The sequence below is a fragment of the Salminus brasiliensis genome, chromosome 5, assembly GCF_030463535.1.
Source record: "Salminus brasiliensis chromosome 5, fSalBra1.hap2, whole genome shotgun sequence".
Lineage (NCBI taxonomy): Eukaryota > Metazoa > Chordata > Actinopteri > Characiformes > Bryconidae > Salminus > Salminus brasiliensis.
Window position 1 is genome coordinate 10426181 of NC_132882.1, and position 15447 is coordinate 10441627.

At 41.4% G+C, this 15447-nt stretch overlaps 1 protein-coding gene across 3 annotated transcripts in view; it reads left to right on the plus strand.

Moving 5' to 3' along the window:
- Positions 1–15447, plus strand: part of pard3aa (par-3 family cell polarity regulator alpha, a) — a 536573-nt gene that overhangs the window by 310140 nt on the left and 210986 nt on the right. For all 3 annotated transcript variants that reach the window (XM_072679366.1, XM_072679367.1, XM_072679368.1), the window contains one exon: positions 9346–9532. In XM_072679366.1, coding sequence (XP_072535467.1) covers positions 9346–9532 — 187 coding nt within the window. The remainder of the gene's footprint in view (positions 1–9345; positions 9533–15447) is intronic.

Consider the following 15447-nt stretch of genomic DNA (forward strand, 5'->3'; position numbering starts at 1 on the left):
ATAAATAAATAAATAAATAACTTACTAATCTTAAAGTCAGGATTGTTGTACTTTAGTGTTCTGTGAACATCTGCATCTGTCCGACGTCCAGAGACCATGCATTTCCCTTGTGGAATAATACTGTATTATACGGTATTATTGTACTGTATTCTTGGCCCATTCCTGTTTTTCCCGGCTGCTTTAAGTCATTATGGGATGTTCGTGACCCAGCCCTTGCTTGCAAGCTATTGGGGTCTGTTGATTACAAGTGCATGGGAACTGGTGATTAATGCCACATGTTGGTTTCTTTTTCCCTTCTGCTCTTAGATCATTTAGCTTGACCTAAAATATAAAATTATGTTTTGTCTGTGACTTAGAGGGAGGGAAAAATCAACATGCCTCAGCTAAGCCTATTAAATAACCCCAGTGACCCAGCAGGCCTATCCTGTATTAGTGGGGCATTTAAGCGAGCTAGAAAGTGACCGTGTGGACCGCTGTAAATGATTTTTTTTCTCTTCCCAGCAGCATCTCTTTCCCATGATTATCCACTAACTGACGGGTCTTATAACCACGGCGGCATGGATTAGCTAATGATCTTTGATCAATAGTCCTGGTTGTCATCGCCAGCTCTAGTAGAGTGTCCTATAAGATCTTGAGAAGTATGGAGAGCTAATGGTGTGACCCCACGCCCTCCAATTCAGCAACTCTGATGGTTAAAGTGGCATTCTGGCTTTTAGAGTGGCCTACACCTCCAGAGAGCTCATCTTACACCATTATGCTCAGGTCTCCCTCAACATTCTTTTATTTGTTAGCCATTGAGCTAGACGACTGGCTTGTCTATGGACTACTGCCTGTGTTCTGACCTGCTTTCTCCTTTTGTTAGAGTTTCACCCACTGTTTGATCACTCTGTGTACATGTTCAAGATGCAAAGCTTTTGAACATTTTTGCCCCAAATGATACGGCCGAAGATCTGCATATTTATTTATTTTTAGACCACTGTTTTACAATGCATAAAATAACATGCACTCAGTGGTCTAATGTGCTGCCACTATGACCTGGGGGTTGCAGGCTTGATTCCCTAACCATGCTGCTTTGCCCTCAGCAGCCGGAGTCTGAGACAGCACAATTGGCCGTGCTCTCTCTGGGTGGGTAGATGGCGCTGTCTCCCCTCATCACTCTAAAAACAATGAGAATTTTGGCTGTAGTTTATGTAGCTTTTCAAAAGATTTTGAAGTTTGAAATGAACTCAACTCAACTGTGTTCAGTTTGGGAGCCTGTACCTCTCATTCATTGAATGTATGTTTGTGTTTCATTTATACAACAAAAACGTAAATGACGAAATTAAAAAATACATAAAAAATGCCAATCACCCTAGTAGTTCCCTGTGAATTAGACTGCGCAGGGTATTCAGCTATTTTCAGAGTGGTTCCAAACCACAAGGAGCCTAAATTTCATTGGGAAGGGAACTACAGACTGTATAATAATAATAATAATAATAATAATAATAATAAAACAACAATAATAAAAATACTACTACTACTACTTTCTACTACTACTATCTGTTATTAAATAAATAACAGTGAGAGACCTAAAATTTCCAACTAGGCCACAACGTCCCCCATATTTAGTAATGTAAGACACACATCAGGGAGCGCACGGGAGGTGTGTTGCTGGCTGCTTGCCCTGCATGTGTATTTGCTTCCAAGCTTCCAGCATCACATTTTCCATGTATGAGCAGCACTTCAAAGCCAGTCTCCCTGATGTGTGTCCTACACGCCCACGGACCATGACATTCCAGTCTGGACTTAGAAGAAGTTTCTCTGTTTCTCTCTTTTGATTATTTATCCCAGCTCCTCCAGTGAGGACACACATGATGGCGACAGCGTCAGTTGGATGGTTGCCCTAGCACCATGGTGCCATGGTCTGTCTGCAGGCACCAGAAGTGTGTGTTTGTTGTTGTGGGGGTGACTGAGCGAGGGGTCGTTTGATTCCAGCGTGACAGGAAGCAGCAGTTAAGCATCGGGCCGTCCACGCATGCCGAGGAGAATGGAGTCAACAAAAGCATCACTTACAAACACAAACAGCTCCTTCATAAGGGGAAAGTCGTAATGCCTCCGCTTTCCAGCCCCATCTGACCAGAGTCATATGGCCTCAGGCTATACGCGTGATGTTGGATTTTGGAAGTCTTGTCCTTCTACAAAAACACAAGCTGTTTGGCAAGAAGAACATTTTTGTAGCTGTGTTGGGATCTTGAGGGCAAGCAAATTTAGGCTTGTTTTTGTTGTGCTCCCTGTTTATCCCAGACTGTGTGCAGCAGTCTTTGCAATTCAAATTCCTGGACTTGACTCAGGAATGTACAAATAATTCAGGAGAAACACATTTTTACAGTTTCTCCTTCCCTATAATGTAGTCCAACAGCCAAGTCATGTTTGATGTCTGGAATTGCATTTTTCAGCTTTGCATTGGAGATACAGACCTAATGCACCAACAGGGGTTTTATTGGTAAAGTAAAGCAATGATTTTATGGTTCTTTTTAATGTTGAAATCTTTTTGTTTGGTTAAAAGGTTCTTAAGATTGTTGGAAAACCCTTTGTAGATGGTTGTTTATAGGGTTCCATTATTTTTGCGAGTCAAACAACCCTTTTTCAGTGCTATGTAAAACTCCCTTTTTGCTTAGTGTGTAGTGTAATTCCAACAAATAATGGAAGTTGTAAGACTGTGGCCTCTCTAAAGGCTTCAGCTTGCATTTCTTAAAGTAGTTTATGGTTGGTTTTGAGGTATGGTTTGGATCATTGTCCTGTTGTAGAATCTTTTCAGCTTCAGTGTCTTGACCAATTATATTAAATATATTTCTAGAATTTGCTGACATTTAGTGGAATCCGTTCTTCCAAATACTTGTGTAATATCACCTGTGTCACTGGCTTCCGCACAACTCCAAAGCATAATATATACTACTCATGCGCAAGATTTGACAAGAGTTCAAATACTGTTCATTTGTTCTCATTATACGCTATATGTCCAATAGTTTATGGACGCCTGCTACTTCAGAGGTGCTTTTAAAATCAAAGGAAATCATTTTTTAAGATTTTTCCCCCCTTTGCAGCAGTAACAGCCTATACTCTGCTGCAAATGCCTTACACTAGATAAATTGGAAAATTGCTGTGAGGATTTGATGACCATGAGGGCATACGTGAGGTTGGGTAGTGATAATGGATGATTAGTTATACGTTAAAAATGCCACTCAAGCTTATCCCAGAGGTATTGGCTGGAGCTCCACCAATCTAGAGAAGTCAGTTCCACAGATCAGTGATGGGGGCTTTATACCCCTTTATTAAATGGATATAATTAAGCACAGTGACTTCAGATCCCTAATATTTTCCCCTAATCTATCTGTCAAGGCATGTTTGGTACCCAAAAGTAAGTTTATGAGTTTAGTACTAGAGTTAAGAGGATAAGGTAGCTACTGAGTAATGGAAACTTTTTATTGCAAAAAATACAATTTGCTTACAAATATCAAATGCTAATTCTTACCATACATTTTATTAAGTTGTATTTTTGTTATTTGTAAGCAAATTTAAATTGTAAATTCTAGTTAATAGTAATAATAGTTAGTAATAATAATAGTTTGCTGCAATTTGGCCGCATGTGCGTAAGACTGTATAAGCGTGTCTTGTGAAGCCATGTGGGTTATACGTTTCCATTACTCAGTAGCTACCATATCCTCTTAACTCTAGTGCTAAACTCATAAACTTACTTTTGGGTACCAAACGTGCCTTGACTGATAGATTAAGGAAAAATATTAGGGAGCAATTATTATTTATTCATTTTTATAAATATTTCCAATGTTAACATTGATCTTTAAATGCTCTCTGTAGTCATAGGTTTCCCTGCAATAGTATCATTTTTTTTGCAGGCATATGACCTCGTTCAGCCCTGTCGGTACTCCACACTCTCTTTAATGGGCAGAAAGTGAGAAATGCTTCCACCCACCTCTTCCATCCACTTCTAGCACACTGCTTGCCCGGTCTGCTCTCTGAGCCTGGCTGGCTAATGCATCCAGACAAGGTGCAGAGGAGGTGTCAGAAGGATTTGTCAGTCGCTAATGTTCTGAAGGTCTTCCCAAAGAGAGAGAGGGAGAGGGAGAGCTTTTCCATCAGGAAGCACCAGCTTGGTTCTGTTTGACCACTCAGCTGCTGTCAACCACCACAGCCTAAACTCAGCTTGTAACAGTTACAGGTAGTATACAGTGTAAAGCTAATGCTGAGTGGTTGCCTCTTTAGAACGAGTTCTTGGGTTTCCTTCTGATCAGTCAGCTGCCATCTTCAGTATATATTACAATGCTACGTTTTCCTATGCTTTCCCTTCTTCAGAAGTCCAATATGTATCAATGGATGGCTTTAATATTTTATCATGCTCATTGTGACATTCAGTGAGATCACTAGCGTGCTAATTGGCATGTTTCATTGGAACTGTGATCGCTGCATTTTTTTCTGTCTTGATAATTAGTTTCACCTTTCAGGAGTATTACAGTTGCCCTGGCCATAGCTGTGTGCATGCCATTTAGTTGGATGGTGCTGAGCCATCCTCATGTGGAGAGCCAGGCACTCGAGTCAAAAGGTCACTTTTAAATGGGAGTGTTATAACTGCCAAGGCAGAAATGAGAATGGTATTAATTAATTAATTAATTTATTTATTTATTTATTTGTTTGTTTATTTTTAGCCAGTCACAGCTTCTAAATGCTTCTTGTAACCGCCTAAGTATCTTTCCCTTCTTTTTTGAGGTAGTTTGGCCCATTTTCCCCCAGTAAAAGCTGACTGTGAGGAGCATGGGAAAACCTTGAACCTTTTGAAGCTGTCCATTGTGGATTCTGAGGCATGTATCTATGCATCAGGCTTTGGAAGCGTCTGAGGCTGAATTTTGTTTTGTGGATGTGGGAAAGTCTTTCTTCTGATGACTCTTCTGTAAAGTTCTACATTGTAGAACAGTGCTAAATCTGCTTAAGCTTTTTACACTCTAACAGGTCTTTAAAGTTGCCTTTCTAGCAATCCTACGAGCATTTCTCTCTGAATGTTCTTGGTCCTCCAGACCTCAACTTGACGGTTACCATTCTGGTAACTGCCATTTCTGAACTGTACCTTAAACAGCTACCTGAAAAGAACGCCTTGCTTTGTGGGCATCACTTATTTTAATGTCCAGAGTGCTAGGCAGCTGCATACAGGAGTCCATGGCTGCTGGTTGTTTGGACAAGTTTTTTTTTAATTAATTAATTTATTTTTTATTTTAATTAAAGCTTTGAATTTGGCAACTCCTGCCCTTCCCTAACAACTATAGTGAAAAAAGCCATAGTTCTATTAAACTAATTAAGGTCTGAGATCTTGGTAGACGTTAAATACAAGCTCTTCATTAAAGTAATCTCTGGTAACCTTTGCATGAGCTCCTTTTCTTATTTTACATTTTTTTCAGGTTTTTGTCGCTTGCTTTTCTCCATCAGTCTCATTACCTATGGCTGTTAGAGACTGCAAAATGCATACAGATACATGCCGAGTTACCATGTGGACGATCGCCCACGCTAGGATGACGAAAGTTCAAGGACAAATCTGTTCTCAGGCCCAGTCATGTCTGCAATCTACTCTTAAAGCAGGGCAGCTTTGATCTAGTGATGCAACTTTACTGCAACTGGCCAGCAGAGTGAGAAAGTGAGGGGCTACTCACACACCCAGCCTCCAGCCAGCCTCTGGGGGCCCACTCTAATCGATCAACTGCCCTGACCCTCAGCACTGCTGGCCCTGCCTTCAACACCGGCTCCCTATGAGACCTTCATAGCGGTGGATTTGCACAAAGCAGCATAAGGGTGGGTCCTTCCAGTCCCATCAGTCTCCGTAGATGGAGTCAAACTAACACTTGATGAAATCAAAGGAAAGTTTGCTCATGTTTTCTTAATGTGCTTTTAATTTCCACTCAGACTCTGAACTGCCTCCTGTGGTTCTCTATGTGCTGAATACAGGCTGTTTTTAAAGTTGTAGAGCATGCCTGAGTCAGAAAAACAGGCTTGTGCGCAGTCAAAAACCTCATTTTGAACGTGGGGTCTTGGCTGAAGCGTGCAAACTGTTGTCGGAACTGGACATTTTGTCCTGCTTGTCTTGCAAGCAGGTTTAATGATTTATTAATGAACGTCTGGAGCAGCCGAATGCTAATCACAGTGCTGTTAATTTCTTTGCCAATCTGATTAAGCTGAGCGAAAGTTAACGAAGTTTTACTGATCCGAGCTGAGCTCCTCTCAGTCCCTTAAGATGGGTGTTATTGAATTACCTTTCGCTGATGCTGTAGTCCTTTACTGTGTGTGTGTGTATGTGTGTGTGTGTGTGTGTTCTCTTGGGTGAGGATTTGAGTCCGTTTCTATATATTTCTTTTATATACACTACCAGTCAAAAATTTTAGAATGCTACACATTTTCCAGTTTTTATTGACCTCTAAGCTCATAGAGTCCAAGGAATAATTTGGAATGGTACAAAGGGAGACTGCCAAAGGTTTTGAGGGAAACTATATGGGACAAAATGGAAAGAAATGGCTTTTTTAAGGAACAAGTCATTGGTTAACAAAGTACAGCTGTTCTGTAGCAATAAAAAAAATAAAACTTTGAATATTGGTGCCAAATATTTATGATTTATAAACCCTTTGTCTATACTCTCAACTACAGTATTTAGACAACGTTGCAAGTTTGGCTTGCAATCGTAATATCTGAAAAAGACACCCAACAAAAGAAGACAAACAGACCATTATAACTTTGAAAAGTGGAGATCCTGTAGAGAAATTACAGATAAAGCCAGAATGTGCTGCGTACAGTTTCCTACACTGTCCAAAGACTCTTGTAAACTGGGGAAAACTGGAGTGGTCTGACAGACTCAAATCCGTAACACTATTGGAAGACAAGTTTCTGCCTCCGTCAGCCCTTATTTTGATATTTTCAAATCTACCATTTTCGTTGGTTTCACTGCCTTAACTTTCCAAATATATCTTCACATTTAGTCATTGTTGACATGCCTGAGATTCCTTAAACCAAAATGTTCATCTTGGGGATGACCAAAGAGTGTAGCGTCCCTTAAAAACATGTATTTAATTTTCTATCAAAGGCAGTTAATACTTAAAACTGAGTAGCAGCCATATTTATGTAGCGTAAAACTGGATACGAGTGTTGGTGACCTCTCTCCTTGGGGTCCATGGGGTAAGATTGGTGGGTGTATAGGGTTGGAGTTCTGTTGTTATGTGGAGAGTTATATATGTTAGGTGTGTGTAGGGGAATGGAAATAAACATATATATACACACTTTGTATTTTGTACAAATTCATATCTCCAAATAAAAATTATTTATATAAAAAATGAAGACCAGTTAGAGGGACTTGTGTGATAGGAGGCTCACATGATGACAGCTTAACACTGGGCCAAGTGAAGAGGAGCTGCAGGTTTGACAGGTGGAGTAGCACTAAGGAGGCCATTGCTAAGATGGCAGAACAAGAACAGCAGGCTTGCCTGGGCCATGTGTCACTGCCAGTGGCCTACTGAACAAAACTGAGGGTGTTCTAAAACTTTTGACCAGTAGTATACTTCATCTGATTCTTTTTCTACATCATCTTCTTGTTCTTCTTCTTCGTCTCCTTTTTTCTTCCTTTGTCTCCGGCATCTGTGTGGTCTCAGAAGTGAACTGCTCTTGGCTGCCTTGTTACCGAGGTTAGTTATCTCAGACTCCATCAGAACCGTCTTGTTTACTTTGCAATTTTATTCTCAAATCTAGGCAGTAATGGCATGAAGGTCAGCCCCTATATCCCTCCTGTCCCCCGTGCCTGGAGCAAGCAGGGGGGAAAGATTTGCATGGGTTATTAAAGGAAATAGCCGTAGATTGAAGGCATTGAGATGTGAAATGAAGACTCTGACCTTTCAGCAACTAAATCACCCACTTTCTTCCTTCACTCTGAGCTTTAGTTTTGCCTTCGACTCGACTCGACTCAACTGAGACAGGAGTGCCGGTAGAAGTCTGTCCGCAAGCGCTCATTAAGAGATGCCATTTAAAGCAGCAGGTATCTTCAACCCTGTGCTTTCAATTTGATACGGCACAACATTAAACCCTAATTCATTTCCATTAAAGTAAATTTGTCGCTCTTGAAGGCACTCTGAAATTGAATATGAGCTGTATTATTGCTTGAAGGAGACCAGGGTAAATATTGTTTTCCACTTTGGTAGCAATTACATGCAATTATACTTAAACTAGTGAAATTGTTAAATGACACTGTTAATGAAAACAAATGCACTCCGTGTTGTGTGGAGAGGAGCCCAATGATTTGATGTCTTAAAGAAAATTTGTCTATATGATTGAACATGTGTGCATACATCATCCTCCCTTTTTGAGCAGGTTTCCATATATAGCCTATACATATACAAATCACTGCTGTATTTCCATTTTGTTTAGTTTTCTTTTCTACATGGTTTGAACATGGTAGCTTCTCTATACTGTGTGAATAATTCTGGCTGAATGGACTTATCAAAATGCTCTAAATTATGTTAAATATACTTGACATTAACTTCCATTTAAAATTAAGAGCATTTTTGCTTTTTCCTGTAAAGTCACCATTTTGGAGATACTTGTTTTTCATTGGTCAGTGACGATATACAGACCATACAGTACAGTCTACTGCAGTGTGTTGTCTACATCTGACTATATTGTGGCTTCTATAGCTGGCACTGACCTTATTTTGGAGACGCACATACACTGTATGTGTGAGAGTGATTGCTGGTAAAATAAGATGATCTTGAGATCCAGCAGTTTCTCTGTATTGGACCGTCTCGCCAGCCGATCACCAGTATTTAGAATTAGACTGAAAGGTTAGTCACACACTTTGCAGCCATCACACAGCAGTACAGCAGAACCCAACCTCTTCACTTGGGTGGTTAGGTGCTTTGCCCACTTCTTTAGCTTCTTAATTCAGTGGCTAGTGACTTGTTTTATACTGGAATTAAACACTGACTCGTGTCTTGCACTCACTTTTGTGAGTGTACTACATTCATCACCAGCTGTTATTGAGTCTGCAATAAATTAGTTTTACTAAATAAATCAGTTTTACTGCTAAATGTGTTTAAAGTTTAGAAAGTGCAACAGTTGAATTGTGAACTGATGGTCATAACCGTCATTATAGCACTGTTTAACTTAACACATTGGACTGTGGTTTAATTTTTGGGAAGCTTGGGCTTCCTCATCAGTGGAACAGGAGTCCCTCTGTTGAGCTGTATCACACCTCAGCCTGTCAAACATGTGCTTTTGCTGTTACATTGTGTGAGTTCAATTCTGACACACTCCCTCTGTAATCTCTCCCAGGTAACTACCAGCTGTCCCCCACTGTTAACATGCCTCAGGATGACACCGTCATCATCGAAGACGATAGACCACCTGTGCTTCCTGCTCGCCTGTCCGACCAATCATCTTCCAGCTCCCATGATGACATGGGCTTTGTGACAGACATGCCCACCTCCTGGGCCACCGATATTCAGAATCAGGATGACTGGTAAGAGCATGCACCCAGGGCTACTACTACTACTACTACTGTTGTGGGAAGACATTGAGGATTGCTAAAGGCAGCACAGGGGACGACATGGCTCCAGCTGTTTTGTTGCAGCTTAAAGATGCCATAAAATGCCAAATAGTCCTTGGCATGGTGGAATAAAGTGGAAGAGAGTCTGGTAAATAGAAGTGACTTACCATGAACCATCTAATACTGTTGTGTCTTCTTCAAAATAAGATCCAGCATAGCCAAAACAGAGCTGGAAACTGTATTGGGGATGAAATAGGGTGGTGATCATCCAAAATCCTGATTTAACGAACACTCTTGTCACGGAATGGATACAGATCCTCACAGCAAGGCTACAAAATCTGAAGTATTGCCAATAGAATAGACCTCCCTGGAGCATATGCTAGGCTTGGGCTAGAGAGGTATAAATCCCCCCAGTGTAACTCTGTGGAGTAGTGGAGTTGTGTTCTCTGGGCTGATGGATGGTGCTTCCTCCAAAACATTTGGGATGAGTTGAGGATGAAGCGGGGTGGTGATCATCCAATATCCCGGCCTCACTAACACTATTATCACTGAATGCAATCAGATCCTTGCAGCCATGCTCCAAAAGCTAGAAGAAAGCCTTCCCTAGACAGTGAAGATAGTTACTGCAACAAAAGCAGGAGGAACTTGCTTTTAATACCCTTGATTTTGGAAGAAATAAAGAATAAGCAGATGTCCTAATTCTTTTTTCCATATAGTGTGTATAGTTCAGTTAGCCAATAAAAATGTGAGTCTATAAGTTAATGCAACTGATAGTTGTAACCCTACATACACTGTGCATATCTGGTATTTTTTTGGTGGTTAAATGTCTGACAGAACAGGAATGAAAATTTGAGTTGATTTAAACAAATGATTTAAACTCCTTAAATGAAGGCGTTCTCTGCCTGAGGGAGTGGAAGTGGGTGGCATGCATCTGCTATTGCTGACTGAAATGTGTGCACTGTGTAACTGAAAGGTCAAAGCAGTTATTCAGTTGAAACAAATGAATGTAGAGTATTAGATGTAGTTAATCAAATTGATAAGCCTCCCTTCCCCAGAGAAAACATGGATGACTTTCAGATGACATCATATACTCCCACTCTCTCTTGTTTCCAAATACGGTTCTCTTAACACCTCTGATACCTGAGCTGGTTTGTGTGTTTGTGCGTGTGAGTGAGATTGCATGAACTCAGTGTGAACTCACACCTCCTTGCATTAAGCTCAGCAGTAGTCACTGGAATGTGTGTTTGTGGTTTTGTAGGCTGGGGTTCTGAACGTAAATGACCCCCCTCTGGACATAAGAGGATGAGGATGGGGTATAACATGCCCTTATGACTAAATACATATAGTCACTGTCATACACTCACCAGGCAACTAGGCAGGGCCTCCTTTTGCTCTGAAAACAGCTTAAATTCTTCATGGCATGGATTCCTTGTAAACATCACTTCAGGTGAGGTTCTGGTTCATATTGTCATAATTGCTTCACATGATTCCTGCCGATGTTTCAGAAGCTCTTTCATTTTATAAATCTCCTGATCTACCACATCTAAAAGGCACTCTGTTGGAACTTATTGTATTGTATTGTTCATGAAACCAGTTTAAGAGACTCTTGCTTTGTCACAAGGTGCATTTTCATGCTGGAAGTAGCTGTTCCAGAAGAAGATGGTAAATTGAGGTCATGAAAGGATCCTCCTGGTCAGCAACAATACTAGATAAATATGCTGTGGCATTCAAGTGATGATTGATTGGTGCTATGGACAGGTCCAGCATTACACTACCACCTCCACCAGCCTGTGCTGTTGGCACAATGCAAGTTGGCTCCATGGATTCAAGCTGTTGGTGCCAAATCAATCAGACAAATCAGGCTACTTCTCTCTAGTCTTCAACTGTCCTGTTTCGGAGAGCCTTTGCCCACTGCAGCCTCAGCTTTCTGTCCTTGGCTGACAAGAGTTGAACCAGATGTGGTCTTCTACCTTTTTAGCCCATCCTCCTATAAGGTTGGGCATCTTGTGGATTCTGAGATGCTTGTGCACAATTCAGTGGTTAGCTACAGAGGTTACTTTAGCCTTTCTGTGAGCTTGAACTGGTTATTCTCTGTTGGCCTGTCTTTTCAGGACAATGTGTTCATTTACAGAACTGTCCCTTACTGGATGTGTATTTCTTTATAGCACCATTCAGAGTAAATTCTAGAGTAAATTCAGGGAGTTCAGCAGTTCTGAAAATATTAAACCAGCCCGCCTGGCACCAACAATCATGCCACTCTCAAACCCACCGGTCCATATCTACATGATTATTGTACTTAGAATTGCATGTTATTGTACAGACCGATATTGAAAGTGGTCATGTTAGGTGTTAGGTGATGGTGCATGTAGTGCATATGGGAATATATTGTACTTATGTACATATGTCACTGCATAAAGGTCATAGCTGTGACTGTGTTAAAGGCTAGATTGGATGGTGTGTGTACTGCATAACTGCTCCCAACTGTATCTTCCCCTGCCTTAAACTGCGCAGGGATATTAACTAGAGAAGCTTTTGTAGGCTCCATCGTTCCACAGGCTGCTGTTTTATGGCTTGTGGCATGACAAGTTGTCACAGTGGGTATAAGTTTAATTAGAGGCTGTTCTAAATCACAACAGCCCTGAGCTTAAAGCTCCACCATAGGAGCTCATAATGCATCTGAGAAAGCCCTGTTACACCAGCAGAGATCTACAGCACGATACAAATCCCTTTCGGTCAGCCAGCGCTGAATGAAGCATGGAGGGAATACTCTGGAGCAGTGTGTGATGTATTTATTGTGCATTGTGTAGTGTGCCACTGTAGGACATGTCGGCAGCTGTTGTGGGCAGGTCCAGCAGGGGTGCCTGGGCTAAAGCATTTTTGGAATAGCTCTAGGATTCTGTTGCTTGGTCAAGGGCACAGTAGTGTGACATTGGAAGGAACATGAAGTGTTGTTCATTAGTTTATACAAATGATGATGATTTTTTCTACAGCTTTCAAATTCTGACTGTAGTATTTGGGAGATTCCCCCAAACACTACAGTCAGCCCCGCTAGCCCCACCGGCCCCTCACTGATCATAAATTAGCGGCTTTTACTTTACATGCTCTCGTTTGTGCGTTGTCAGAGGTTTGTCATTGTGGATTAGGGCCACTGCAGATGCCAAGACACAAACACACACTTTCTCTCTCTCTCTCTCACTCACTCACACACACACACACACACACGCACACACTTGCGCACACACACACACTCTTACTTCATGGAAGTGTAACAGTGCCTTAGGTTATTCTGAATTATTCATGTCTAAAAAGCCTAACCTGCATGCCATCCACATTCTCTCTCGCTCGCTCGCTCTCTCTCTCACTCTCTCTCTCGCTCTCTCTCTTGCTCTCTCTCTCGCACTTTCTCTCTCGCTCTCTCACAATCTATCTGTCTTTCTCTATATATCTCTCTCTATCTCTATCTGTCTCTCTCTGTGTCCCTCTTCCTCTCTCTCTGTCTCTTTCTCTCTGTCTCTCTCCCTTTCCTTCTCTCTCTCTCTCTCTCTCTCTCTCTCTCTCTCTCTCTGTGTTAATCTGTATTTATGTTTTGCTCTGTTTTCATTAATACTGGTGGGTCTGTGGAAAACACTGATAAAAGTGTGTGTGTGTGTGTGCTGGGGTCATCTGGGGTCAGCTGTTCTGCTTTAATACAGAGACTTTGACATGTTCCGTATGCAGTGATTCACGACTTCCTTCTTTCTTTGCTGTTTGTTTGTTTATAAAGTTTAAGCGTCTCTGAATTTGTAAGCACGTAAACAATGATGCACGCTACTGTAGGCCGACATTTGTGAAGTCAATCCGTCAACATTCATCTCCATCAGCACCACCATCAGCATGACTAGCACTTAGATCACCCACCGCTGCTGCGTGACAGACAAGGAGCAAAAAACACACAATCGGTAAACATGGAGAAACACAAGCAAAACAAGAAGCTCTGTAAAGTGGGAGCCAGAGGGGAGAATCTGTGTGAGTGTGTGTGTGTTTTGATCCCCAGTTTCAGTATTTGTGTGTTTAGGCCTGTTGTACAACAAGATGTGCCTTTCTATACTTCATCTACACCAAGCCAAGAAGCTGTCTATTACTGGTCTTCTTTTCAGCTGTGTGAAAAAATGAAAACCCCCGGAAAACCTTTGTCTTTTTGAACAATAATTAATAATTGAATAATTAAACATCTGGACATTTGATCCTCACTTTAACAAAACTGAGAGATTGAGGTAAAATAACTAAACCAATGAAACTCTTTTTTTTTAATCATGTGTAAAATGTATTTATTAAAAATGGTCTTGTCTTGTAAAGAAAAAGTTAGGACACCCCCACATGTATTACTTCTTAAACTGCCTAAAATAAGAATCAGGTGCAGCACTTCAGCTACAGATGTTTAGAACATGGTTAGAGAGGATGTTGAAGCTGGTCTTATTTAAACCTCTGGACTCTACGAATGTGTTGCCACTTCAAATCCAATGTTTTACGATGTTTCTATTAATATCTCTGTGATATTACAGCACGCACAGATACAGCTCAAACATTTCCTGAATCTGTAGAGCCTGTGAGATTTATTGCTGAACACCTCTGAATGTGGTTTGAGTGATCCGATCGTAATCTGATCATTGTGCGTCTTGGGGATGTAAACCGGCTCAAACCGAGTCTCACAGACTTAACCCTACCCTAAACACTGCACAAGCCGCTGTCTTATAATCTGGGAATATTTTAGGGGTTGTCGTTTGCACACTAAACAACTGATTAGCAACACAGGGTCATGAACTGCAAGATCTTTCACTTGGAGGGACCTGACGACAAGTGTCTCCAAAATCAGGTTCATCATGAAAACACATGGGAGAACTGATGTGATGCCATGTGCGAGACACTTTTTTGTGTTTCTTTTTTTTTTCCCAAAAAGGAAGTACGTAAACCATGAGCAATACAAGTTGTGTGTGTGTGTGCTGATTTGGAGCAAAAACACACTGAAGGAAAAAAATCGCTAAACTCCACCCCCAACTTTCACCTCACCCTGTGTCTTGCGCTCTCATTGACTGTAGCTAGCCAATGCATTGCTAGCTAGCCAAGTGTTGAAACTTCCAGTCACAACGTTTTCCAGGTCCAGATATGAAATCTGCTAGATATTGGTGAGAGGCTTGCAAGGTATCAGCGATCACTGCAAGCTCACAGACTGTGTTTTGTAGCAGTTCACGCATAGCAACGGAGTGAGCGCCGATTTGAGATTTGACCTGAGATCTTTGTCTGTGATCTCCAAAAACACATTGTGACCAAAGTCCCGGGCTTTGTCTAGGTGTTCTCTGGCAAACTGTAGTCAAGTGTTTCCTCTTATATTCATTAGACTGTGGTTTTCCCTGTGAAAGTGTCAGTGATACCGGCCTGGTGCCTGGAGTCACGTGACTTTTAGAATCAGTATATAAGTGGGGGAAGGTACACATCTATTCTTCATACCTTCCATATCTCTCTCTCTCTCTCTTTCTCTCTCTCTCTCTCTCTCTCTCTCCTGCTCCCTCGCTGTGATCCAGCTGTAGTTGGGGGGCGGTGCAGGCTTGCATCTCCCTCATTAGCACATTAACGTGGCTGTTTGGAAGATTAATGATAGCTGCTTAGCAAGAGCAAAGCTACAGCTCACTGGAGACGGTCTTATACAGTGACCTAGTTTTACAGCGCAATCTTAGAAACAATTTGGCTGTGTGTATGAGCGTGTGTGTGTATGAGCGTGTGTGTGTGTGTGTGTGTGTATGAGCGTGTGTGTGTATGAGCGTGTATGTGTGAGGGGTTTCCTACCTCCTGTGTGAATTGGGTAATATGTGTCTTAGCTAGAAAGCTGTCATATTTCACCTATATTAAAGTGG